We start from the raw sequence: 27,103 nt of genomic DNA, 5'->3' as shown, positions 1-27,103 counted from the left end.
AGGCCAGTGGGCTGAGGAAGGTGCAAAGTGTGTCCACAGAGTCCCAGAGGCTGTAGTACCTTCCTGGCTCTTTTATGGATGGTGCTGCAGCATTGCCCACAGAAATTTGGCAGGGGAATGGTGACTGTGGCATCCAAGGATAGACAGAGTCCCTGAAACCAGTGCCTTTGACTGGAGGGGATAGCAGCTGTTTCCCTACCAGCAATGTTGGAAGGGTGTATCTCTGGGACTATGGCCATTAATGTTTTACCAGCTCATCTCAAGGCTATCAGAAGGCTTTCTTATCCCTGGAGCTAAGTCACATGACAGTAAACTTTGCTCATACACCAATGCAGTTTTTCTGGAGGAATCGGTGACTCCCTGGGAGATCACTCCCTGCTGGTTTCACAGCTGTAGATACTGGTGCCTATATGGAAGGCCCAGGTCATGGACTCATGTCTGTATTGAGGGGCTGTGCTGCTGCATATATGCTGTTGTAAGGAACCTTTTTAAGACTGTAGTAATGCTACATAACTCCTTTCGCGTTTCGGAGCTGCAAAGCACTTGGGTCAGACATTCAGACCAATACCGTTAGTCATTCCTCATTACTCTCCTATAGAGTCTTTGCAAATGTAGTCTGTGCCAAAAAGGCCTGCATCCCTCCCCATTCCCATAGCCTCTGAAAATAAGGAATTAATCTATGCATATTTCTATCCTCAGGTAAATTTATTGTCATAGCTGATCAAAGCTTAATGAGTCTAAAATGTAAATCATGATTTAATTGCTCTCCTGTGTAAAATTACGCACAAGAGACTCTCGAGTTTGAAAAAAGTGTGATATGGGCAGCTTGAGCAAAAATATGCAATCAGGGGGTATTAAATATGAAATTATTCAGTTCTCCCACAAATCCATGAATAAAATTCTTCATGACATTGAGTCTGTCCACAAAGAACTTAGTTCACAGATTCACAGAAGTTTAGGGCTGGAAGGGACCTCGTGAGATCATTGGGTCCAGCCCCCGTGCTCTGGGCAGGAAAGATCACTTTTAAGTGATCTGCTTCAACTCGTAAAGCAAATCAAGTTAGAGATGACTGCTTTTTAATTAACTGCAGTGTGATATGTCACACTTTTCATTTCCATCCATAACTTCTTTTACTTGTGCAAAAATAGAATTGGGACTGCTGTGAAAAGCAAATGGAGGACCTGGAAAGCAGGCTGCGAGAGCTCAAGGCACAAGAAAAAGAACCACTTCCAGAAGAACATGAAGAGCTCCACAAAGCTAAGGAACATGTGAAGGTATACCTAGGATGTGTTTTATAAAAGAGATTCCTTGTATAATACTTGAGGACACGTCTGCATGTTCATTAATGTGCTTTTGCTAATGCACACTACATTTAGTACCTCCGGGCATGTATAAATGAGCACCAAGGCTGCTTCAGCGTGCTGGAATTCCAGTGCATCACAGCAGACCTGATTAATCAAATCTGCTGGCTTGTGGCAATTGCCACGCTCCAGCAGCCTCCTGTGTCCTGTGTATCAGTGTCCCCATGCTTACAAAAGGCAGCAGGGGGACTGGAAGCAAAGTTTGTTGAATGAGCTTTAGTTCAAGTGCCCCCACTGCCATTTTCAAGTTCAGGAAATGCAGCAGTGCTTTCATTAGAGCGACTCTTGGAGCTGCTCTATTTAAGGTGCCACCTCCCCACCCCTGGGGCATGTGTAAAAGTGCCCTCCATTGTGAGGTACTAGAAAAAGGTGCATTCGCCTATTTGAATGCACATTAGCCAAAGTGCATAGTTTTTTGTAAAGTTTTTTAATGTGCATTAAAATAAGCTAACGCTCATTAAAACACATGTGTAAATGTGCCTTAACTGGCACTGGAGTGACTTCAGTCGGTGATTTTTGCCTGCTTCCTTGGTGAAATACAGTTCCTTCACAATATTGGGAACTTCTCTTCTGCCTATCTGACATAACATCCTAATATCTGCTTTTGAGTCCAAGTTCTCTTAAGAAGTCTGGGTGAAGCCATTAGGAACCTCTCTGTGCTCTTTTATTGCTCCAAGTCAGTTATTGCTATGTCCTTGATGTGGCTCAGGTTTTTTCACTTCTTCTCAGCCTGTACATTATCAGATTAGAGAAGCCCCGTTATTAAATTCCTTTCAACCCATCTGTCACCTTATAGTTTCCCTTCAGAGTAGCTGGATGTTTTTACTCATTGTATTATTAACAACAGGATCCTCAGGGACCTTACTTGGTTGTGTGTCTATGAAGCACCTTGCACACGTGTAGTAATTAAATAATTAAAGGAAAGGAAAGGAAGGCTAGAGAGTCAGGGAGGAGCTTTTACCATCAATAGTGAAAGACTTTGCAGCCAATATCATGCCACAAAAAATATTTCGAGTGCAGGAGCCATGTAACAATTCTGCATGTTGCCTGCTTAGTCCTTAAGTCATCCTGGTTATGAAATAAATTGATTTGCCTTTGTGAAAACAAGTAAGCCGATTAATAACACAGCTTTGAATGGTTATCAGCTGCCTGAAGTCTTTCTGATACTTGGCTGCCTTTCCTAAAAGAACAGTCTTCTATAACCTTTGAATATCTGTGTCTACGCAGCATTTTGTAAAATTGTCTGCAGCCTGCCGGCTCCTTAGCTGCTACCACCGATACCAGGAATGGAGCTTCAGCAGTGCGAAGAGACAAGTTCCAGTTGTGCTAACGGAGGCTGAAGTCCAGGCTGTAGTGGAGCACAGGACCCAAATAGTGTTAGGGAGCGTGAGGACCTGTTTTCTGCATTCGGTTCTCCTTTTTCGGGGCAGTGTTGTTCTCATGCCTAGAGCCTGACCTAAAATCCAAAGAAATGTCTGTCCCCACTGGCCTTTGAATCAAGTCTTTTGTTTGTGCATATGTTAGCCTATAACTTTGCACTCCTGCGTTTTTTCAAGGCGTAATTTGTTGTGAACAGAGAGACTTATTTTTAACTAGATCTGTGGTGCGCAACAGCTTGGCCCTGTGCACTGGATGCAGCGGTGGAGTGATCCAGTGCGATCCAGCATGCAGGACCATAATTTGACAGTGGGGGAAGCTGTGCTATTTGCCATGGCTCTGGAAGCTACAACAATTAATACTGCTACAGTTCCCACACCACCAAATTTCTGGCCCCCTGAGCAGCCCCCGGGCAAGGTTCAGGCCATGGACTGGAGGCTGAGCACCACTGAACTAGATGCTCACACCTTTTTAGTTTAGTAGATTTTTTTTTTTTTCAGTGTCTCCTTTGAAAGCTGAATGGTGAGTCTCCTTTCAAAATGCAAATATGCCATTCAGAGGTGCTGCTGGCATAGGAAAAGGTTTCTGGATCCTTAATACCTTTTTCTGCCCTGTTCACCTCACTGGAGTCGGTAGGTTTTTTTCTTTGTCAGCAGAAGGTGAAAGGTTTCCTGACAGGTTTCATTGTAAAATGTAGCTCTCCTTCATTTGCAGAACACTGCTGTTTCCTTTCTCTGCAGACTGCTGGGCAATTACTCCTCTCCTTCAGCGAGAATTTAACACATTACTTGTAAAAAGCCATCAGAAAAAATTATATCCTTATGACAGTAGGAATGGGTCTGTCTTTACCTTTCTTTTCCTAATTGAATCACTTAGAAATTTCAGACTGAAGCACCTGGAGAGCTGCTAACAGACCAAATGCTTGCAATGATGAAATTCAGTGTGGCTGGAGGAAAACCGGAGGGAAGCGGCTTGTAGTTTCAAATAGAAACCAGATGTGGAGGAAAATGTGCATTCTGGCAAAAAAAAAAAACCCCAGAAAACTTGCAAAACATAAGAAGTTGTAGTACATTTATTAATTGAAGTGCGTTTGCAATGCGTTTCTGTGTTCTGCTGTGGCAGGTAACTCCTAGAGCATATTTTGGTATTTTAAGAGATTCATAGGAGGCTTCTTTCTGACGCCAGTAGGAAATGCACTGCTGACCAGCAGGCTCAGGCCCAGACCCAGAATGAGGTACATTGGAGGACACCCTCTAATACAGCTGAAGAGAAGTCCATGTTTTCTGCTAAGCATTTCCCTGCCTCTCCCATACAGAAGAAGAAAAGGCAACAGCAGCTGAGGAGCCTGCTCCTAGCAGAGACTTTCTCAGCCTTACCCTTCTGGCTGCGCCTCTGCAAATTCCCCTCCTCTCTCTGGTTTCCCTTCCCCCACAGGCCAATCGGGGGATTAACCAACAGGTTTGGAAAAAACCAGGAGCTTAGTGTAAAGGATTGTGTTCCTTGTGTTTTTAAATGCAGGGACTGGAGAAGTCGCTGGCAGACTGGAATCAGAACATGAAAGAACTCAGTAATATGAAGGCAGACTTGGCTCACTGTCTCCTTGCAGAAGATGCGATGGTGCTGAAGGAGCAAGTAGAGCATTTGCACAGACAATGGGAAGAGCTCTGTCTGAGAGTAAGTTGCTGAATATAGCGTTCATGTCCCCGGCTCCCGGCGCTGCATTTGGGGTGAAATGTCTTGGGGCCTAAGCAGAGCGGAAAGCGGCATGCTGTAGTCAACAAGAGGGGAATCTTTTTGAGCACTATCTGTGGATGCCACTGCTTTTTAGCAGAGCTGAGCAATTGGGGTGAAAGTTAGTCTGGAGGCTGTTCCCTTTGTTTCCAAAGCACAAAGTACCCTAGTTAAGCAAACTCCTTTAATAACTGTGTGCCTGAAGTGTGGAAGTGAAATGAAGTAAAGGGCTATGGCAGTCTGGGGGGGGGGGGGGGGGAGGCTTTGTTCTAGCTCACAAAATGACAGTGCAGATAACTAAGGGGAAACGGGAATAGCTTAAAATGAAGGATGGAAAAACTTGGGGGGGGGGGGGGGGTTGCTGGTCCTGCCACCTACTTTTCGTCTTCTGAATTCACAAAGGGATGGTATGTTGTGGAGACTGACTTAAAAACCAACAGCAAGAAAGCTAATCGGTGAAATGTTCACAGAAACCAGCAAAGAGGAGCGAAACTTGTTATGAAGCCTGTTCTTTTGTGTAATATATTTCCAAAACTGTGCCTGAGCTGTCATACAGCATTGACTGTCCTTTGTGGCCTGCTGCTGTATTAACTTCAGTTCAGCACAGCTTTTACATTTTTATGGGACTCCGTTCATCAACAGAAATCAACTGGGATGAATTTAGCCCTTTGTTTTAGTAGATTAGCTTATGAGTATTGTAGGAATGCGTTTTTATGCTTGTTAATAGAGCAAGGCAGTAAAAAAAGAGCAAAATATTATTTCTAAATCTTGATTTAAGGTGGCTTTGAGCGAGCAACATGTAATCACAGAGTAACAAAGCTCTCGTTTTGTTGAACAAAAAAATAATAATTTGGGGTAAATTTATTATCTTGGGGGTGCAAATATTACCCAGGCAAAGGGAATTTCAAGGGAATTCTGATGAAGAAAGAAATGCAGGATCACACGTTGCATGAACTTTCACGTGGGGGACATGTTTTTATCTTTGCGCCAAGTGAATATTTTGCCATGAACTGAGGGGCTCACCTAGTGAAAATACACACACAGTTTTCCTTACTAGTACAGATTATGTATACTGATTGTAATGCCAGAATAACTGCATGGATTGGTATTGGGCATCTGTTGGAAATGCACATTTCAGCACTTAAATAAAGGAAACCTGGCTTTCCTGTGGGTGCTCAGCATGTGTACTTTGTCTCAGAGTGCCCAGCAGCCCTAAAAATCAAGCTTTTTTTTATGTGTCTACCTACAAACTACCCAAATTTATCATCTTTTAGCCATTGCACTTTAAGTTCAAACGTGCTATCAAAACACAGTCTGAGAGATGAGCTGGAGCCGGAGACTTAAAGACTTTGTATTCTTTGCGGGCAATTGAAATTTAAATGCAGAGCTACGAGAGGCTTTAACAGCCAGACACTGCAGCTGTCATGGCCATCACAGAATGGCTGCCAGATGTTCGTGCTGGAAAGGACGGGGAAATAAACAAACAGCTAAGGAGCAGATGCGTTCAAGGGGGTTATTGTTTGCATAGCTGCCATTGCAAGAAACACGTAGGTTAACAATTCATAGCAAGAAGGAACACAGTGTATTTTAACATGTATATCTGCAGGTCTAGTATGTCTGCAGGCATGTTGGCTAGTAGTGCAACTTCTGCTTCACAGAAAGAGGGGTTAAAAACCACAGCAGCAGTATTACAGAAATGAGGTCCCATTGGCAGCCTTATCAGGAGGGAAGGGTGGATATTTTTGAGGCCTTTCCCCTCATTTCCTGGCAAAATCCCAAACGGAGCCCCTGGGTTAGGTTCTGTCAGTCTGTGAGTGGCAGGGGCTGGAACAGGGAGCTGCCGTTCCACAGAAATGTGCCCACCTTAACCAGGCAGAATAAAAGTCAGAAGAGTTGAAGAGGAGCTAATGCTGCCTCCATTAGCACTGTCATCCCCTCCTTGCCATCTTAACAGAGGAGATGCATTGCAGGTGGCAGGGGATGAGTAGAGACAGCCTGCAAGACCAATGTCACACATGCAGAGGAGTAGTCATCAGTGGGGCAGGGATCCTCAGGCCACTGTTTTTTTTGTGGTGGTTTTCATCTTTATCTGAGTCATGCTTCTTTTTACAGCCCTTTCAGCCCCATGTAGCAGGAATAAAGAAGCCATAGAGATGTAGGGTTGTATTTCCCCAACCTATCCATTTCCAGTGCATGAAGAACGTGTAGGGCAGTGGTCACCAACCAACGGATCTCAATCTACCGGTAGATCTCAGAGCCTCTTGAGGTGGATCTTGGAGTCGATCTGAGGCTGGGGTGGGGGGCTGAGTGCCTGTGTGCATGCACACGCGTGCTCCAGCTCAGCATGTCTGCCCGTGGGGAAGGGAAAAGGCAGGGGCTAGATCGAGGCCGCCACAGTGAGGGACACTGCTGCAGAGGCAGGAGCAGGGGTAAGTTGAGTGGACCCCCGGCCGGGTGGATCTTACCTGCTGGGCAGGTGTGCCCCCAAATCACTTTTTCTCCCTCTGCCTTGATCTGCCCCCCTGCTTACATGCTGGGGAGGGGAGGGGAGGGGAGGGTAGCGGAGGCACACAGTAGATCTTGGGTTGCTTTTAAATGCCAAAGGTGATCTACTTTAAAAAAGTTGGAGACCGCTGGTGTAGGGCCTATGTGTAGGGCCTATGTTCTCACAATGGCAAGGGCAAAAGATACAAGGCAAAAAAGGTCTTTTTAGCTGTTCCTGTTCTCTCACTGGCACTTCCAAGTTTCACACAGGCTAAGTACAGATGTTCAAAAAGTTTTTACTGGCAGGAAGTAGGGGTGAGCCAATAGAGATTTGGGGGGCCAATACTGATAGCTGATATTTAAGGAGCCATATTGGCCGATAGCAATCTGATACAGCTGCCATCAGCTGTTCAGTCCATTGTGGTAGAAGGAGAGGAGGGAGGGAAGGGCCGTGGGGAGCAGATCAATGCCCCCTGTGGTGAGGGAGGGGGCAGGGGAAGGCGCTGCCCAGCTGGGGGGGGGGTGCGGCATGGGACGGAGCTGCAGCTCATGGGGAAGGGGGCTCCTGCTGCTGCTTGCACCCCGGGAGGGTGGGGGGCGTGTGTCTGCGGATCTACATGGTGAGGGTGGGCTGCAGCTGCAGGGTGGAGCCGGTGCTGAGCGGGGCTCTTCTCACTGGGCTTTTCCAGGTGCTTGGGTGGAAGTAGGGTGTTCAGCCGGGGCAGCACGGGGCTGGGAGTGGAGCTGCAGCAAAATCTGGTTTGGCTACAGCCTCTTCCCAGCACCGCTGGAGCCTGTTCTGAGCCCAACCCCTGGCGAGAAGAGCCCCGTGCAGTGCTGGCTCCAGCTCCACCCTGCAGCTGCAGCCCACCCCACCCCACCCAGATCCGGGGGCACACACCCCCCTCCCCACCCTCCCAGGCTGCAGGCAGCGGCAGGAGCCTGCCCCCTCCCCACCACGAACCACACCACTGCCCCCCCCCCCCTCCTCCCCGGCTGGGCAGCACCTGGCCCTGCCCTTGCCCCCTCCTTCACCGCAGGGGGCGTTGATCTGATACAGACAATTTTCTTTATATCAGTACCAATCTAATATTGGACCAATGCATTGGTGAACCTCTAGCAGGAAGCTATTGCTTGTGGCTTGGAGTTGGGCCAGCCATACACAGGGTTTCAGTGAAAATACTAGACTACCCCAGAAATCGCTGCATATTTTTTCATTTGATGTATTTTACCCAAACATAATTTTTTTTGCAGCTTTTTTTCTTTTTTTAGAGTATTAAAAATTGTAACTTATACTTTTGTCATGTCAACTGCATGGACCTTTGAAGGGAAAAGTTCAGATACATTTTAAAGTCTCTAGAAATTACTTAAAACAGTTTTTCTGTAAACACAAGGTCACTGGAAAAGTCATAGAGTAAATACTTTTAGTTATTAGAGAAGTGGCTGTCATCTCTCTAGTGTGATGGTGCAAGTGTTGCTAGGCCTAACAGTTTGCGTTTAATCAGAACTTAAAAATATCACTGGTCTAAAATTTTAATTTTTCAGTCCTGGGTGTCTGCTGCATATAACTTCAGAAGGAGATCAGGCATTTAAGGGGAAAAAGTAGGTTTTAGAAAGCTGTTTTGCATTTTGGAAGGTTGGAAGTAATCCATGATGGAAGGACATGAACAAAGAAATTTCAGGGGCAGGACTTTTACCATATGTCACCTGCTCCATGGAAACTACTTGTCTGTCCATGCTTACCCTGCAGTAAGAAGAAGCATGACCATAATAATTTAGCCCTTTTTCCCCGAGGGTTAAACTTCTCACAGTTCTGTTTTGACTTATCATGGTTAAAACTGTGCTCATGAGCAATAACTTCTTTACCAGTGTAGGAATGTGTATATAAGTGCATGTAAAGTTATATAATGTGTATGTGTGTAATACTCTGTATTCCTTGTTTGTTCAGCATTGTTAGATTTCCATTGTATGACGCACACATTGCTACAAATGTCATAATTTATAAAATTGCTGCCTAATTTGCTAACCCTCCTACTGGAGAGAACTTTGTATTTGCTACAGTGTTTAGTCCTGGCATTCAAATCGATTAATAACACTCTGGTGGTTGGCTTTCAAAGGGAAGCTGGAGTTTCACTGTCAGAGTAATGAGTTTGTAAAACAGCCCTCCAGCAGGACTTCAGGGGCAGTGACCCCATGGCCCTAACTACATGTAAGAGGGAGCTGGAGGCAGAAAGAGATCTTGGAGTCATTATCGATTCCAAAATGAACATGGGCCGCCAATGTGAGGATGCGGTCAGGAAGGCTAACCGCACCTTGTCGTGCATCCATAGATGTCACAAGCAGGTCCAAGGAGGTGATCCTCCCCCTCTGTGTGACACTGATCAGGCCATAGTTGGAGTACTGCGTCCAGTTCTGGGTGCTGCACTTCAGGAGGGACGTGGCAAGCATCGAGAGGGTCTGGAGGAGGGCCAGTCGCATGATCCAGGGACAGCAGGGCAGACCCTATGAGGAGGGGCTACGGGACCTGAACCTGTTCAGCCTTCGCAAGAGAAGGCTGAGGGGGGATCTGGTGGCTGTCTGTAAACTTACCAGGAGGGACCAGCAGGGAATGGGAGTGTCCTTGTTACCCCGAGCACCTCCTGGAGTAACAAGGAATAACGACCATAAGTTGTTCAAGAGTAGGTTCAAGCTGGACATTAGAAGACACTATTTCACAGTCAGGGCAGCTAGGATCTAGAACCAACTTCCAAGGGAAGTGGTGCTGGCTCCTACCCTGGGGGTCTTTAAGAGGAGGCTTGATACTTACCTAGCTGGGGACATATGAGCCCAGTATTCTCTCCTGCCTAGGGCAGGGGTTTGGACTTGAAGATCTACTTAGGTCCCTTCTGACCCTACATCTGTGAATCTTTGAATCTGTTCATGATAGAAATTGTTTGATGTGGTTACCTGTGATAGCAGGCGACTGGTTTCAGTGACTCAGAAAGTGTCTTCTAGTCCCATGTTCCCAAACGGGAACAACCACAAAGCTTAGACCAAGAGCAGGCAATTATTTTGGGCAGAGGGCCGCTTACTGAGTTTTGGCAAGTCATCAAGTATGACTTGCACATGGGTAGCCCCGCCTCTTGATAGGTGCCCTGCCCCCTGGTTTCCATCTTGGGACCAGAAATCCCGCCCCTTAATCCCTGAACATTACCACCAGTAGTCTCTCCCCTTGCGCTCCGTAAGTACTCCTTTCAGCAAGGGGGTTTGCCATCTCAGAACCAGAAAAATACCAAATTATATTCTAAAAATCAAACATGTACTACGGCATTAATTAATAAAATTTAGGAAATATTTTTGTCCTGATTTACAGACATTTGTGTAGTGTACATAGAGGTGATAGTATAATAGATTAAAATTAAGTCTTACTCTTGTATATTGTGGGAGACTGGGTATAGGTTTGTGGGTATGTGGGGGAGGGTGTGGGTGTCTGTGTGGGGTTTGTTGGGGGTGGATAGGTGGGGGGGTGGATTTTGTAGGGGGCTGTGAGTGTGTGGAGGGAGGGTGGCAGGCAGAGCCCCCGCCAGTGCTCCTGCACGCCTGAGCTCTGCGCTCCTGCTGCTCCTGGCCCCAGGGCACTGGCACAGGCCCCGTTTCTGCTCACTGCCACTTCCCCTGTTTGCCACCACACTCATTCTCCTGCCACTTCTGCATCCCACCCCCCCACTTGCCGCTCTAGCACCACGTCCCAGCTGCTCCTGCAGTCCCAGCAATGCAGTTGGGAACCAGGTGGTGCCGGAGCCGGCGAAGGAGCGGGGAAATGGCTGCGGCAGGCAGGGGGGAGGGGCAGTGAGCAGGCACGCAGAGCTCAGCAACATCTGGGCAGGAGTGTGGGGCCTGCACCAGTGCACTGGGGCTAGCACCAGTGAGGCCCAGAACAGGGCAGCAGGAGTGTGGGGTCTGGGCTGGCAGGGGTCTGTGGAGCTGGGCTGGCTCCTCCTTCACCCTGCTTGAGCAGCGCAGCCCGGCTCCATACAGCCCCTGCCAGCCCAGACCCCACGCTCCTGGGCAGAAACTGCTGCTTGACGCAAAGGGAAGTGATCGCTCTCTCACCCAGCACTAGGCAGTTTTAGCTGAGTCCGTGACTCGCTAGTTTGCAGTGCAGCTCCTTCACCACCACCTCTGTGCTGCCCAGTGCAGCAGCAGTGGCCATGTGGAGCAGCTTCAAGGTGGCTCACAAGCAGCACTGAAGGGGCCACACAGCAGCCAGCGCAGTGCGGGCGCTGGGTGGACACAACTAAAACTGCCCAGCATGGAGGGGGATGGGCTGCTTCCCCCTACACTGAACAGCAACTTCTGCCCAACCCCTGCTGCCGCTACTGCTGCTGCTCAGTCCCAACAGGCAAGCCTGGAGCCAGTGCAGGACCCAGGCTCTGCAGCAGCAGCACAGGACAAACTGCTGCTCAGTGCAGGACAAACTTGGCCCCTCCCTCTCCCACTTCCAGCACTCCCTGGTTCAGCCACCCGGAGCCCACACGAGCCTGCCTGTGCCCACTCTGCTCTGGCACTGCTGCCCCACGGGGCAGCCCAGAGGCAGCAGTGATGCAGCAGAGATGCAGAACAGCCCCACGTGGCCTTGGGGTAGCTGCACCAGGAGGCACCAGCCATGGGGAGGGGTGGGAGAGGGCGGGGAGGAGCCGCTTTTCTCCTGTGCTGAGCAGTAATTTGTTCTGCATCACTGCTGCTCAGCCCAGACAGGCAAGCATGGGGTCAGGGCTGTGCACGCTGGTCCCTGTACTAAAGGGCTGGGTTGGGGAGGACTGGGAGTGAGCAGGCACACGGGAACCAGCGACAACCAGGCAGGAGCATGGGGCCTGCACCTATGTCCTGGAGCCAGCACCAGCGGGCCCAGAGCAGGGCAGCAGGAGCTCAGGGTCCCAGCCAGCAGGAGCCCTATGGGGCCAGGCCAGCTCCCCTCTCTCCCTACGGGCACAGCCTAGCCTGGCTCCACAGACCCCTGCCAGCCTGCACACCACACTCCTGCCACCTCTCTCTGGGCCCTGCTGGTGCTGGGCCCAGGACACCAGTGCAGGCCCAGTGCTCCCACATGCCTGCTCATTTCCTGCCCACCCACTGGCCGCTCTGTACAATGTGGCTCCTGGCTGCATGGCCAGACTGCAAGACTCAGCAGGAGCCAGCCCAGCACCAAGGACTGGAGCAATTGCCTGTGGTTCTCCCCTGCCTCCCCACCCGTTCTTACCTGAACTTCCTGCTCCCACGCAGGGAGGCATGAACAGCCCCATGGTCCCAGGCCAGAAGCCCCTGCTAGGCAGGGGCTTCTGGCTGGGGGGGCCAGGTTGGGCAGGCCTTGCTGTTGCAGGGTCCTGCTGTGGCTTCCCCTGTGTCCTACTGCCCCTGGCTCCTATCAACTTTGAAAGGCAGCCCGGGGCAGATAAATATTAATTTTCTAAAATTTTTAGAGGCCCTGCAGGCTGGATATAATGGCCTGGTGGGCCAAATCCAGCCTGCAGGCTGGATTTTGCCCACCCCTGGCTTAGACTGATGCCTTTTTTAATGAAGTCTGCTGTGATAATATAGTGTTAAAAAGAAACAGATTCATATTGTTGTCTTGCATGCTTTCAACTGAGATCTGTCATCTTTAGCTTCCTATTGTGGGAGGCATTGACAGCTGTCAAGTGTATTCCTTTCCGTAGGTGTCTCTGCGTAAGCAGGAGATAGAGGACAGACTGAATGCATGGACTGTGTTCAATGAAAAGAATAAAGAGCTGTGCGCATGGCTGGTACAGATGGAGAGCAAAGTATTACAGACTGCAGATGTCAGCATTGAAGACATGATAGACAAATTACAGAAGGTAACTAGGAAATCAGCTTTTCTGGAACCACATTCTAAGAATTCTTAATAGATAAACCCTCGCTAAACTAACAACCTAGGACCCTTACAATCCATAGCTAGAAGATGAGACCCTCAGTTCCTCTGTCTTCCTCCCAACTGATGATCGATCACAACCCAAAAAGAAATCCTTATGGATTATAACATAGAAGCTCCCTGCACTTATGCATGGGAACCATGCTTCCTGATGGGAAAGTACAAGATATCAAGGGAAAGGGATCTTGGAGTCCTAGTGGACTCCAAGATGAACATGAGTCGGCAGTGTGACGAAGTCATCAAAAAAGCCAATGGCACTTTATTGTGCATCAGCAGATGCATGACGAATAGGTCAAGGGAGGTGATACTTCCCCTCTATCGGGCGCTGGTCAGACCGCAGTTGGAGTACTGCATGCAATTCTGGGCGCCGCACTTCAAGAAGGATGAGGATAACCTGGAGAGGGTCCAGAGAAGGGCCACTCGTATGGTCAAGGGCCTGCAGACCAAGCCCTACGAGGAGAGACTAGAGAAAGTGGACCTTTTCAGCCTCCACAAGAGAAGGTTGAGAGGCGACCTTGTGGCTGCCTATAAGTTCATCACGGGGGCGCAGAAGGGAATTGGTGAGTATTTATTCACCAAGGCGCCCCCAGGGGTTACAAGAAATAATGGCCACAAGCTAGCAGAGAGCAGATTTAGACTGGACATTAGGAAGAACTTCTTCGCAGTTCGAGTGGCCAAGGTCTGGAATGGGCTCCCAAGGGAGGTGGTGCTCTCCCTTACCCTGGGGGTCTTCAAGAGGAGGTTAGATGAGTATCTAGCTGGGGTCATCTAGACCCAGCACTCTTTCCTGCTTATGCAGGGGGTCGGACTCGATTATCTATTGAGGTCCCTTCCGACCCTAACATCTATGAATCTATAAGACATACAGGTTCATGAACTTAGTATTATTAAGTGAACACAGAAGCTCCCTTTCTCATAAGTATCCTTTGGAGGAGATCTTTGGGGCTTCTACTAGTGTTTCATTATTTACACCTGTTCTAACCAGCATCTGCTGTGATAAAAGAGCTGTGCAATAAATACATTCAGGATGATCCCAGGAGATGTGCAGTAGTTTCCTTGCTCGGTAAATTGGAAGTCACTACAACCAAAAATAAAACTAAACCTTTAGCGTGAAATAGGAAACAAATCTGACTTCCTTCCCTGACATAGAACTCAATTCAATTATAACATATCAACTTTATATAGACAGTGCAGTTGTTCTTTCCTTTTGGCTTCATGGGTTCTGTATTTAATCCCAGCTCTCCTGCATTTAATAACACCATGAAAAGTCCCTTGCACTGGAATTTGGATTTTTTGAAAGTAGCTCAATTAACCAAATAAAATCAGAAGAAGAAAGCAGAGGGAAATTTTGAACTTAATGCCTGCATTTAGGAATACTTACTGTGACACTTCCAGTTTTCCATTGAAAATGAGATGTCAGTATAATGTTTTTGTGTATTTCTATAGAAACCTTAATCCTCCCACTTCAAGTCTGCCCCACTAATACATATACCACCACTACCACCACATCCCAGAAACATGATTTCACCAAGAAATAGCTGTCTTGTCTACTTAGAATGAGTAACACGTGTATGCATTTGTCAGGACTCCATGGAAGAAATCAACCTGTTTAATGAAAATAAACTACATCTGAAGCAAATGGGTGACCAGCTGATCAAGGCTAGCAGCAAGAGCAGAGTCACAGAAATAGATGACAAACTCAATAAAATTAACGATCGCTGGCAGCATCTCTTTGATGTCATCGGAGCACGGTAAGGAAAGGCATTTCAGGTGTCTAAGTCTTATCCAGATTAATCTTACCATATGAATTTAGAGTTACCCATCTCAGAAAGATACAGACTTGGTTTTAAATGTTATGAATTTGGAATTCAGAATGCATTTAGAACAGATTGAAAGATTTGATGCGTGTTTTCCTTCTTAGTTTGTTAATATTTGCTCGTCTACTGTGAACTACTTTGTATATTCAGTACTGGCAAGGGAGAGAGGGGACTGTTTATTTGTTTTATCTTGATTGTTTTATTTCTGATGGATTTGTAATGATTTTCTTTTGATAAAACTGAACTCCATTAAAAATAATTACAGCATCAGCTTGGACACTGATGCGGTAAATTTTAAATCACTTGATATCTTTGAACTGATATCACTTGATATTTCTTGATAGCTCCAAGTTAGGTGGTGCAGGCACCTACCCTGGAGATCTTCAAAAGGAGACTGGACGCATACCTTGCTGAGGTTATTTGACCCCAGCAGGAAAGACCTGGACAGGTTAGAAAAGTTGGCAGAACACAATAGGATGCAGTACAACAAGGGCAAGTGCAGAGTGCTGCACCTAGGGCATACAAATATCTATCACACCTACTGGCTGGGCAGTGACCTTCTCAGCAGCACAGAAGCAGAAAGGGATCTCAGTCATGGACTCCAAGATGAACATGAGTCATCAGCGTGATGAAATCATCAGCAAAGCTAACCGTGCTTTATCATGCATCAGCAGATGCATGACAAATAGATCCAAGGAGGTGATACTTCTCCTCTACGCAGCATTGGTCAGACCGCAGTTGGAGTACTGCGTCCAGTTCTGGGCACCATACTTTTAGAAGGATGTGGATAACCTTGAGAGGGTCCAGAGGAGAGCCACTCATATGATTAAGGGTTTACAGGCCGAGCACTAGGAGGAGAGACTAAGGGGCCTGGACCTCTTCAGCCTTTGCAAGAGAAGGCTGAGAGGTGATCTTGTGGCTGCCTACAAATTCATTAGCGGGGCACAGCAAGGAATTGGAGATGCTCTGTTCACCAGGGTGCTTTTGGGGTAACAAGGAGCGAAGGTCACAAACTGACAGAGAACAGATTTAGACTAGACATCAGGAAAAAGTTCTTCATGGTAAAGGTGGCCAAAACTTGGAATGGGCTTCCAAAGGAGGTGGTGCTCTCCCCTACCTTGGAGGTCTTTAAGAGAAGGCTGGATAGGCATCTGGCCTGCCCAGGCACTCTTGCCTGCCCAGGGCAGGGAGTCGGACTCGATGATCTGTTGAGGTCCCTTCCGACCCTGGCATCTATGAATCTATAGCATACCAGCAACAGTCAGAGGTGCAATGCAGCATAAGACAGAGAAAGCAAATATTTGAAATGCAAAATAATTAAAAGAAATTATTTTCAGTGATTGCTGAAAATTAATTATGAAAAATGGCTTAAAAGTATCTGCAGTATTTTTATTAGTTAAAAATGGAAAATGAGAAAAGTGTATGTAGTAGACCTGTGCGAGTAAGCAGCTATTCGATCCGGCTTCGGATCCGGCCACTTCAGATGCCAGGGATCTGATCCAGAGCTCCAGACCAGGTTTCTGCTTCAATCCGGCCGAAGCAGCTCCAAAGCTTCAGAGCCACCTTGGAGATCCGGCCATGGGGTATAATGGGGAATCAATGAAATATCTAAAACTTTGTTGTTTTTTGTCTGATTTGGATGAAACTTGCAGAGATGGTAGCCCCTGCTGAGTGCATGAAGCATGCCAAGTTTCAAGAGGTTCAGTGCAGGGGTTTGGGGGGAACAGCACCTGAAAATCCTGAAAGCAAAACTCATGTCACGTCTATGTGTTACAACAGAGGAGAGTGAAAACTGCAGGGGTGGTAGCCCCTGGAGAGGCCACAAAACCTGCCAAGTTTCAAAGTGATAGGTGCAGGGGCTTGGGGGGAACTACACCTCAAGCTGCTGACATGGAAAACTCGTGACACAGATGACCCTGTGTGTGTTAAGGCTCAGTGGGCTGAAAACTGCAGGGTTGGTGGCCCCTGCTGAGGCCACAAAGCCTGCCAAGTTTCAAGGAGATCAGTGCAAGGGTTTGGAGGAAACTGTACCTCAAGCTGCAGACAAACAAAACACATGACATGGGTGACACTGTGTGTGTTAAGGCGCAGCAGGTCAAAAAGCTGCAGGGATGGGAGCCCCTGCTGCATCCATGAAGCCTGCCAGCTGTGGAGGAGATCGGTGCAGGGGGGTTCTGGGGCCCTGCACCCCTAGCTGCTGACAGGCAAAACTCATGACTTGGGTGCTTGTGCAACTGACTGTCTCTGTCTTGGGGCAGTTGATTGTCTGTATTGATTGTTTCTCTCCTTAGTGTGTGGTTTCGTAGGTGTTAATTGTTGCTAATGAACTGGTTACATTAGGTAGCAACTGTGTATTGAGCTGGTCCCTGAGTGAATTGTGACTGATTGGTAACTGGTAACACAGTAGCTTAGCAGCCAGGCCTGCAGTAGTTCCCACCAAGACAGAGACAGTCAGTTGCACAAGCACCCATGTCACGAGTTTTGTCTGTCAGCAGCTAGGGGTGCCGGGCCCCAGAACGCCTCTGCACCAATCTCCTCCACAGCTGGCAAGCTTTGTGGCCGCAGCAGGGGCTACCATCCCTGCAGCTTTCACCCTGCTGTGCCTTAACACACACAGTGTCACCCATGGCATGAGTTTTGCCTGTCAGTGGCTTGAGGTGCAATTCCCCCCAACCCCCTGCACCTATCACCTTGAAACTTGGCAGGCTTTGTGGCCTCTCCAGAGGCCACCACCCCTACAGTTTTGACCCCCCTGTGTTGTAACACATAGATGTGACACGAGTTTTGCTTTCAAGAATTTGGGGTGCAGTTCCCCCTGAATCCCTGCACTGATCTTCTTGAAACTTGGAATTTTTGTGCTCTCGGCAGAGGATACCACCCCTGCAAGTTTCATCCAAATCAGACAAAAAAACCCAACAGAGTTATAGATATTTCATTGATTTCCCCATTATACCCTATGGCCGGATCTCCGAAGCAGCTCTGAAGCTTTTCCGAAGCATTTTGGAAGCTCCAAACTACTTTGGAAAACCTAAAGAAGCCAGCGCTTTGATCTGGACGTGCTGCTACGGATGCCGAAGCGCCCAAAGCTTCTCTGGATCCAAAGCGCATTCCGAAGCCTTGTACAGCCCTAGTATGTAGGCATGCGCCTGTGTAAAATGTTATAAATTTAATGATAAAACATAGCTAGAGAAGGCTAGAACTTCTGCATGTAGAAACTGGAATGAATCTCTTGAGCTTGGTGGAACAATACCTATTCAAACCAACTGAGGTTCTGGCCTGTGTGCTGGCATGTGTAATATTATATTCATGAGAGTGGCTGGAGGCCTGGTGTGGTGGGGAGAGAAGTTCAACTAAAAGCTGGAAATGAAGGCACTATAATTAGCTGAGTAAAGAGGCTGTATAGGAAACTGGGAATGGAAGGAGATACCGGGACAAGGTGAGAAGCCCAAGGAGGAGACACTAAATTTGATGGGGCAAGGAGACTGATTGGGATGAGAATCCTGGAGCCTGCGGCCAGTTAAGTGAGGAGAATGGGACTGGGTTGAAAAGATGGGAATGGGGAAAGAGACAGGACTGGAACCGGTGTAGTTGCCACATGCAGCCAGAAAGGAACTGTTATCCCCACTTCCTGTTGCTACAGGTGTCAGGGTGGCTTTTTTTTTCCTTCCTCAGAAGCACTGGGTGTTGGCTGTAGCCAAGTTTGGGGATTTTGACTGGGGTGCACCAGTGCTCATACTGGGAGTAAAACCTGGAGGGTCCTGGTTACAAGGTCTTGCCCCTCTTCTTAGGGTCAGACTATTCACCACATTTGGGATATAGAAGGAATTTTACCCCATTGTCAGATTGATACAGACTGTGAGTGTTTTGCCTTCCTCTGTAGGAGGGCACGTGGCCCTCTTCCTGGGATCTCTCCAGTGTATTTTAACAACCCTTGCAGCAGCAGGACACTGACCCCCGTTGTCCCCCTGCTTCACCAGTGGCAGGTTAGGGCGCTGTGCCTTGTAGCTGTGTGGCAGGGTTGATTGTGTAGTTTTAGTAATAGGTTACACGAGGATTTGTAAGGGGTGGTTTGGATAGGGATGATGCAGAGTCAAGTACCCAGGTGCCAGCAAATGCCAGAATTCAGGTCATCTTATGCACATGTGGTATGACCCAGCCTTTAACGACATTGTCGCATGGTATTTACTCCATGGGCTCCCTGCATCCTTAGTGCCTGGGATGGTGCTGCTCTGGAGAGGGACCAGGGTGGGGTAATGAAAGAAGCTGTTATCTGTGGGCTTCCTGCTTCATCTGTTAGCAGTGGAAGGTGAGTGCTGAATGAAGCAGGGGATTGCAGGGTGAGAAAGGACAGTTTCATGGATAAGGTGATCAAGTGCTGCTGTGAAATGTGGGAGTGCTTGTATCCCTATTTTACAGGCTGGGAACTGAGGCATGGCACTTAAGATCAATAGTTACCATTAATTTTGGCTGCCCTATTTAAGATCAACGGAAGCAGATTATTAGGGCCACTTAGGCTGGGGTGGGCAATTATTTTGGGCAGAGGGCCACTTACTGAGTTTTGGCAAGCCATCAAGGGCCACATGACAGGGAGCCCAGGGCAGATAAATATTCATTTTCTAAAATTTTTAGGGGCCCCGCAAGCCAAATAGAATGGCCTGGCGGGCTGCATCTGTCCCCCGGGCTGCATTTTGCCCACCCCTGCCTTAGGCTATGAGCCATACAAATGTTAATCAGTGTTGGTGCTAGCTCAGGTTTGGAGCAGTCATGTGTTCAGGCCAGCAGGGGCCTGGAAAACTGAAAGCTAAAAATCCCCTGGCCCCCAGGGCTCCCCCCCCACCTGTGCTGTCTGTCCCAGAGGAGCTGGCAGGGAAGGTTTAACCTGCCTGCCTGGCCACCTCTGTGGGCTGCTGCTCTTCTCTGGGCTGAGCCTGCCCAGGGGCAGGTTAACTCTTCCCTGCCTGTTCCCCTGGGACAGACAGCTGCGGTAGTCACAAGTAAGGGGAGGGGGAGAAGCAGCGGGTCCGATCCAGGCCAGCAGGGGTAGGAGGGCGCATGGGGTGTTTATGCTATGTTGTAGTTTAGAGTGGTTATACCTTAGTGCAACACAGATCAGAAATAATCCTGCCCTGGAGGTGGTGTAACTTTGAACCAGCTAACTAGTTTCAGGTGTTAATCTGCTGACAATCCAGGTGTTGAGATCTCCAGGAACTATCTAAAATTATCACTTAACAATGACCTAAAAATGCCTAGACCTTTATAGGCTCCAAGTACAGCTCCCATGACATCATTTGTGGTTGCAAGCATGCAGCACTTCTGCAGATCTCCCCCCAGGATCTGAAGTGGCTTGCTTGGCTTCACATAGGAACTGGCAGAGACAGGAATAGAATCCAGTTCTCCCTTTGGAGCAGTGTAGGAGTGTGTGGCGCATGAAGCATGGAGCCACGTGGTGAGCAATGAAGAGAAAGCGCACTATGAGTAGCTGTTAATTCAATGAGCACTCTGCATCTTCTGCACTCACTGTGATATCAGCCTTGGTGGGAGGGAAGTGTTTTCATGTATTATATCATCATGCACATACACCAGGAGTGAACAGGCAGCTTCAGTTCTGGTGCCTCCTAACTTTCTTGTACCTGAAGAATGCTCCTTCAACATTTTCTATGTACTGAAATGAAAGCAAAACAGGCAGAGGCAATTCCATCCATACAGAATGCAACACTTCTCTTTAAACCAATAAACAACCTGGGACAGATGGGCCAATTAGGGAGCTCTCTGTTTAGACCTTGAAGTGATTCTCTCAGTTCGTGGTGACAAGCTGAGATTTACCATATGGCAGCAATAGCACAGAATGGGTGCAGCAGGTGCAGTGCGTGCGCATGCTTGTCTAGTGCCGTTTGTAAGGGTGCTGCCATATGCCATTAGCTCGAGTGTAGTGTACAGACCAGGAAGGGTCCGAAAACTCAAATTCCTAGGAAAAAATAATCTTCGTACATCTGTTTGTATTTTTTTAAGCCACACAAATAAATTTCCATAGTTATGCAGAGGCTTTGGGGTAGTTATCTCCTTCTGTGCTTGTCTTCCTTTCAGAAAAAGGAAGAATGCAGGAATAATAAACGAACAAACTTGTAAAAGTTAATTTGAGCCTTGACTCTTTGGAGCGTTTGCAGGTCCACTGGTTGTGCAGGCGAGTCTTACCCTTATGTATGTCTGCTCAATCTACTCACAGCTGCTGTGCTGTTGAAACAAAGCACTATATGTATGTACACATGTGCAGACATGTGTAAGGCCTGGAGTGTAGATGGAATGATGTATGTAGCCTCCTATGGGGAGGTACGGGATGCCAAGAAGCCAAATACTGAGACTCCAGGCATCCTGCCTCTAGTGCTACTCTACTCCGTGGAGCTTGTCTACACCAGCAGTTCTCAACCTTATTAAACTTGAAGCAGCCTCCATAACTTCTGTGAATTGAGCAGCACCCCAGATCAAAAACTAATTTATTATAGTGCTTAGCTCCTTGCAGAAGGGACAGACAGGGAGAGCTTGAGCCTGCCCTTTTCTGCTTCTCCCTTCACACTTCCTGGGGCACCCTTCAGAGGATCTCCTGGTGCCCCAGGGTGCCCCGGCATCCTGGTTGAGCATCATTGGCCTACACACACATTGTTTTCGTACCTTCAGGGTTTGTGCAATCCCTCTGGGTATGTTCCTTAGTGGTCTGCCAATCCTTTATTTTAGTGCCCTGTATACTAGCATGGAAACGAAGGATTTGGCTCTTGAAGCTGTTGTTTCACTGGGTCTGTCTGCAGACTGAGGACCTCTCCCCCCTCCCCCCCACACACACACACACAGAGCAGTGTTGCACATTCAGGAGAGTATTTGCACAAGCCCAGGGGCTAATAAGTCCCATGTTGATAAACAGAAGTTTAAATAGTACACAAAATGCTTGAAGCTACATTAGAGAATGGCATCTCCCTGGTAGTGGCTTCTAGTGGTCATTACCACTGAGCTTGGTCTCCAATACTGAATGCACATTATCATAATAAAAGACATACAAAAAACTAGAACTCTTGGTTCCAAAATGATACCTTTTATTAGATCAACTGGGAAATCGCAAGAAAATTGTCTTTTTCTGCAAGCTTTCGGGATCAAAGTCCCTTCGTCAGGCTCTGGGAAAAGAATAGATGGTACAGGATGGTAAAAAGTCCCCGTAGGTAGGAAATAAACTTCATTTTTGCACAGAGGGAGCTGAAGATGGAAGGCTTTGCCTCTGGGTCCGTGAAAGTGTCTTTGTGAGCTGTGCTGAGTAGCTCTTTGATGTGTAAATCAGGTAGAATTACTTCCCTGGAGGTGTCAGATGGTGGGCAGGGAAATAAAAAAATGGTTTTTGTTGTTCTGCAATGAAGTTTAAAATCCAAAATCGGCTAAAATTTGGCATCTTCCATGTTTCAGGGGTGTACTTAGTAGTCGTGTTGGTCTGAGACAAGAAGACATACAAAAAGCTAGAACTCTTGGTTCCAAAATGATACCTTTTATTAGACCAACATCTCAAGACAATTGCAAGAAAATCCCTCTCTGCAAAAATGAAGTTTATTTCCTACCTACAGGGACTTTTTCCCATCCTGTATCATCTATTCTTTTCCCAGAGCCTGACAAAGGGACTTTGACCTCGAAAACTTGCAGAAAAGGACAATTTTCTTGTGACTTCCCAGTTGGTCTAATAAAAGGTATCATTTTGGAACCAAAGGTTCTAGCTTTTTGTATGTCTTCTTGTCTCAGACTAACATGGCTACCAAGTACACTGACAATCGTAATAAGCACTTCCGTTCTGTCTAATACTGCAGAGAACATTCACCGTTTCTGAACAATTCAGTCCACAGGGGCTTAGTGGTAATACCTATGCTCATAGACTGGCGGCCTGAATTTAGATTTTCTGCCTTGTAGACAATAGTGTTGTAAGTACACTATGCTGAGAGGTTTGGGGAGGTCCCTGCAGTGTTACTCACAGTGAGTTAATTGTAGCAAGAATTGGCTTTAATAAAAGTGCACTTCCAAGTCCCATAATAAGTCTGGAAACAGAGAGAGGCAAGTTTATAGGAAAGCTTCTGACTTGTTGGTAGTGTTAATTTTTTTTTTTATTATTTTTTTTGCCCAATGGGACACTTCCTTATGTATCTGCACGCTCACAGCCCTGCCTGCAGCAAACCCTGTAGGCTAAGAATCCTAAACAGGGTTGGGAGGCCTTAGCATCAGACCATTTCTTTTCCATGGCTTCTTAGAACTGGATGATTCTTTTCCCCATCCCCTGGCTATGCAGCATGAAACTCTCGGACAATAATCTAAAACTACAGGGTAGTAATAAACCAGGATGTAGTAGAAATATTGAGGATATCTGTTTAAAATGAGCAATAGCTGACTTGGAGTTGTTTCAGTCTGTGTTACTACAGCGAATGCTGGGTCTCTTGTAGAGCCTTTCAGAATCTTTCGATCCTCTGTCTCAGCTTCTGCCCTTTACGCCTGGCCGTCTGGCAGTATAATGCTGCTTTACATTGCTGTATCTCATTCTCATCTGGGAAGGGGAGTACATGATGCTAGAAAAAGGCAACTTCATAGTGGTAAAACTGTGTCTCCACTGAGGATTGTCGTGGTATAGCCATGTCAGTAATAAACCACACTCCTAAATAGCATAAATTTAGACTGATAGAAAAATCCAGGTACGGACCGGACCTTAGTCTCTAAGCTGGTATCTTCTCTTTTCCCCCTGGCTCCCTGTTATCATTGTCTGTTAGTGATTGTGACTCCTTCTGATGCGAAAGTTGGGACAACTGTCATGGTCTTCTCAGGCAGGATTGTTGAGCTTACTTCAGTTACTTCGCGGAGGAGGGGTGAGAACTAGTCCTTGTTCCACTTTGGAGTTATTTCCCCACTTCCTGCCTCAGACCAACCCTTTCAAATGCCACTTTGATCTTGCCTGAATCACCACCAGGCTACAGTCAAGGTAACTGGGAACCTGAATGCCATTTTAATTGCAAATCTCTGACTTGGTCTCACAGCACGCATGCCTCATGCTTTCTTCAGATTCTCTTTCAACTTTATCCCGCTATGTCTTGAAGGTGAGATACAGACAGGTTAGCATCAACCTACCATAGATGTCCTTCTCTGCTGGAGAAAAATGTTCAGACTCTTAGGATCTAAAAATAATTCCCTGAATTACCACCTGAGTGTTTTTTCTAAGTGTCACACTCTGCGTTTGCCAATTATCAGATATTTCGGTGCCTCGACCAAAGTGCTTTCCCTTCGAGCCCCTCTCCTCTGGCACTGATGTCACACACAATTCACAGGGACAAATATTTTCACAAATATATAACCTGCCTGCCATCCGATAACCCCAGGTAACCTCTGCATTTTACCAGCTGCATTTTATCACCCTCAGCATTCCCCTCTTTCATCCCCCCACCTATGCATCTCTCATCTATTAACTTCCATCCCCTCTGATCTTCCCTGCCAAGCATTTGCATTTTCACAGACCTGCATTTTGCATATTGGCTTAAGCTTCTGTCCTACCCAGGAGAGCGCACAAACACCAGCAGACTCCCTCCTCCTGAAGACGGGTGTTTGTGCCCAAAAGCTTATAAAGAACACTTTTTCTATCTATTTAGTTGGCCTAAGAAAAGATATCACATTTATCCAAAGAACCTTGTCCACAAACACAGGACATAGATTAAGACCCAGCTGGTTCTCTGGTGGTAACTCCTGGCACTTCGTCCACTTCTAGGGAAGTCTGGAAGTCGAGCACAGAACAGGGTCAGCTGTGTGGGCAAAAGCTTCGATTCACACACAAATCATTGAGACACAATAGTGCAAGCAAAACGGATCCCAAGCAAGTGCATGCACACATAAATCTTCCCGTTTGCTTCATATAAACCATGAGCCTGGCAGAGAATGAAATGGGCACTGAATTTCCTTTTACTTTTGAAGCCTTTGCTATGTAATCTTTTTGTTACCTGCCTTGCAGCATTTTTCTTTACATGCCGTTGCTCATTCTGCTTGTGTCAAAATCAAGCTGTTCTATTTTTTTTTTTTTTTTTTTTAACTTGTGGTTGGGTCCTGATAAATAACACAGCCCTCTTGCAAGGCAAAAATACAGGTTCAATCCAGGCAAGCAGCCCTGTTCAGTGTGAGGTGAGGTTTGTGCATGTGCAGTGACTCCCCAGCCAGGAGATTTCAGGAGGAGGATGTGAAAGGCTTTTTTTTTTTTTTCCCTTTACCTCCCTGTGGTAGATGCTAAAGCAGTGAATAAATAGGGCATCCGTGGAGGAGGGGTTTCCTCTTCCACGAGTGCTGTGGCTGCATAGACGGTCCCCTTGAAGGTTGGGATTTACAAGCCAAGGAATGGTTTTTTCGTACAAACAGTAAGTGCCATTTCGGTAATCAGCTCTGTGTTGTGTCCTAGCGCGGTCTTTAAGAATAGAAATCGCTTGTGCGGTGGTGTCTGTCTGTGTTGAGCAGCCCTGGGGGATGGGCACTGCAATGTCAGCATGTGTGTGTGTGTGTCTGCAATTTGCCTTTTGAGAAAGGGGGGGAGATGGATTATATTGAGTGGGAAATGCAGGTCATTAGACTGGATAAATTGTATTCAGCAGCTTTTGAGTTAAATTTTTCGGTATTCCTTTGTAGCAATGTCGCTGAATATTTGGGGCTCTGGTATTAGACAAAATGGAAGATGCACTGTAAAAATAGCTTGTCCCTCATTCAGTAATTATGTAGTATTTGTTCTCTTAATTAAAATATAGCATCAGTGAATGTAAGGATTTCAGTGTCTTTTACCAGAGCGGGTGGCTACATGTAAAAATCAATTCGAATAATATATAACACAAAGCTCGGGCCTAAACGAGGTATTTATTTCTGATATTTCTTAAAATTGTGTCTTGCGTTTCTTACAAAGTGAGCATACACTAAAGTTTACTAAGCAGAGATTAAATAATTGGGATTTTATCTACTAGGCTAACATCACAATCTAATTTCATCTTGTATTTTGAATAAATGCATGTAGCATCCATGTTAGCTGGCCCAAATATTTACACCGATGAACAGGATTTAGATATCTATGTCTGAATGTCTCGATCCTTTTAAACACCAGCATTTGATTTCTGTTCATCTTCTATGGTTTTGCTTCCTTTTTCAAGTACATTTTGTGCCAGCGCTGATAAACCAGCTTAGTGCATGCGTGCAGGCAGGCACTGTGCAGGTCTTTCCGTCAACACACTTTAACCCTGTACGCAGCAGCAACAACAACAGCAAACTTCATATTGTCGGACCTCCACACACACACGGCCATTACCAAATATGCCACGTTTTTGTGAGGGTCCGTGATAGCAGCAAACGTCTAGCTTCAGACTGTCCAGTGAATTTCACGTGTGGCCTAACTACTATTAACGTGGACCCCAGAAGTGCAATGATGGGTACGTCTACACATCACGCAGTGGCAACATAGCAACGTGCTACATTGCTGTATGGCATACTAGGCAATGTAGCAATGGTGTGGGTCTATCATGTTGCCATAGCGGCAAAATCTAACAGTGCATCACACACATGGTGCAGTAACTGCCCATAGTGCACCGTGCTTTAGTACTTCCAAAAAGAAACGCTAAAGCATGGCACTGTAGCAATATTGCCATACGGCGATGTGTAGACGCGCCCGTTAGAAGCTAATCTAGAGGCTGTCCAAGCCAATAGGAATCTTTTTTTATTCTTTCTGGTGTCTTGCCTCAGCTCCTTGGTTATAATCCCCCATAACAATTTAGCCCCTTGTCTCCACTTGAATGTTGGCCTGAAGATGAAAACACTTAGAAACTAATTTCAATGGGACTGTGGTAGGGCTCTCCAACTGGTGGCCCAAGGGGCTGCATGCAGCCAACAAGGGATTTAACTGCAGCCACGAGACTCCCTCCTGGGCGCCGCTTCCAGGAGCCTCCAGGCTTCCCCTTCCTCCGCCAGCTTGCTTACCCTGTGTCTTGCCCCTGGGGGTGGGATGGCACACCTGGGGTCTAGGAGCCAGGTGGCCCTGTGATGCCAGGGAGCCTACATGACAGCAAGAGCTCCAGGTCCCTCTCAGAGCGGGATGGGGGGTGCAGGGAAGCCCACACAGTAGGGGGGAGCACACAGCAGGGGAGTGCAGATGAGACCACACAGTAGCATGAGGGAGCAGAGAAACCCATGCAGCAGGGAGGTTGCGGGGTAGATAACACAACGGTGGGGCACTCATGCCTTGTGCAGTCCATGGAGCCTGTGGCCTGCATGGTTGTGGCCCCCAGCCACTGAGAAGTTGGGCAGCCCTACTCTAATAAAAGCACGTGCTTAGATGCTGTGAATTATGGCCACATTTAAGTCCTGTTCATAGGAAGTTCATTGGACA

At 47.2% G+C, this 27,103-nt stretch overlaps 1 protein-coding gene across 6 annotated transcripts in view; it reads left to right on the top strand.

Annotated features, from left to right (window-relative positions):
- SYNE2 (spectrin repeat containing nuclear envelope protein 2) overlaps positions 1–27,103 on the top strand; it is a 287,230-nt gene that overhangs the window by 230,359 nt on the left and 29,768 nt on the right. For all 6 annotated transcript variants that reach the window (XM_059723316.1, XM_059723319.1, XM_059723320.1 and 3 more), the window contains 4 exons: positions 1,150–1,275; positions 4,258–4,413; positions 12,648–12,806; positions 14,465–14,631. In XM_059723316.1, the coding sequence (XP_059579299.1) occupies positions 1,150–1,275; positions 4,258–4,413; positions 12,648–12,806; positions 14,465–14,631 (608 nt within the window). The remainder of the gene's footprint in view (positions 1–1,149; positions 1,276–4,257; positions 4,414–12,647; positions 12,807–14,464; positions 14,632–27,103) is intronic.

Source organism: Alligator mississippiensis, chromosome 2 (genome assembly GCF_030867095.1).
Source record: "Alligator mississippiensis isolate rAllMis1 chromosome 2, rAllMis1, whole genome shotgun sequence".
Classification (NCBI taxonomy): domain Eukaryota; kingdom Metazoa; phylum Chordata; order Crocodylia; family Alligatoridae; genus Alligator; species Alligator mississippiensis.
This window is presented reverse-complemented; position numbering and strand designations above follow the sequence as displayed.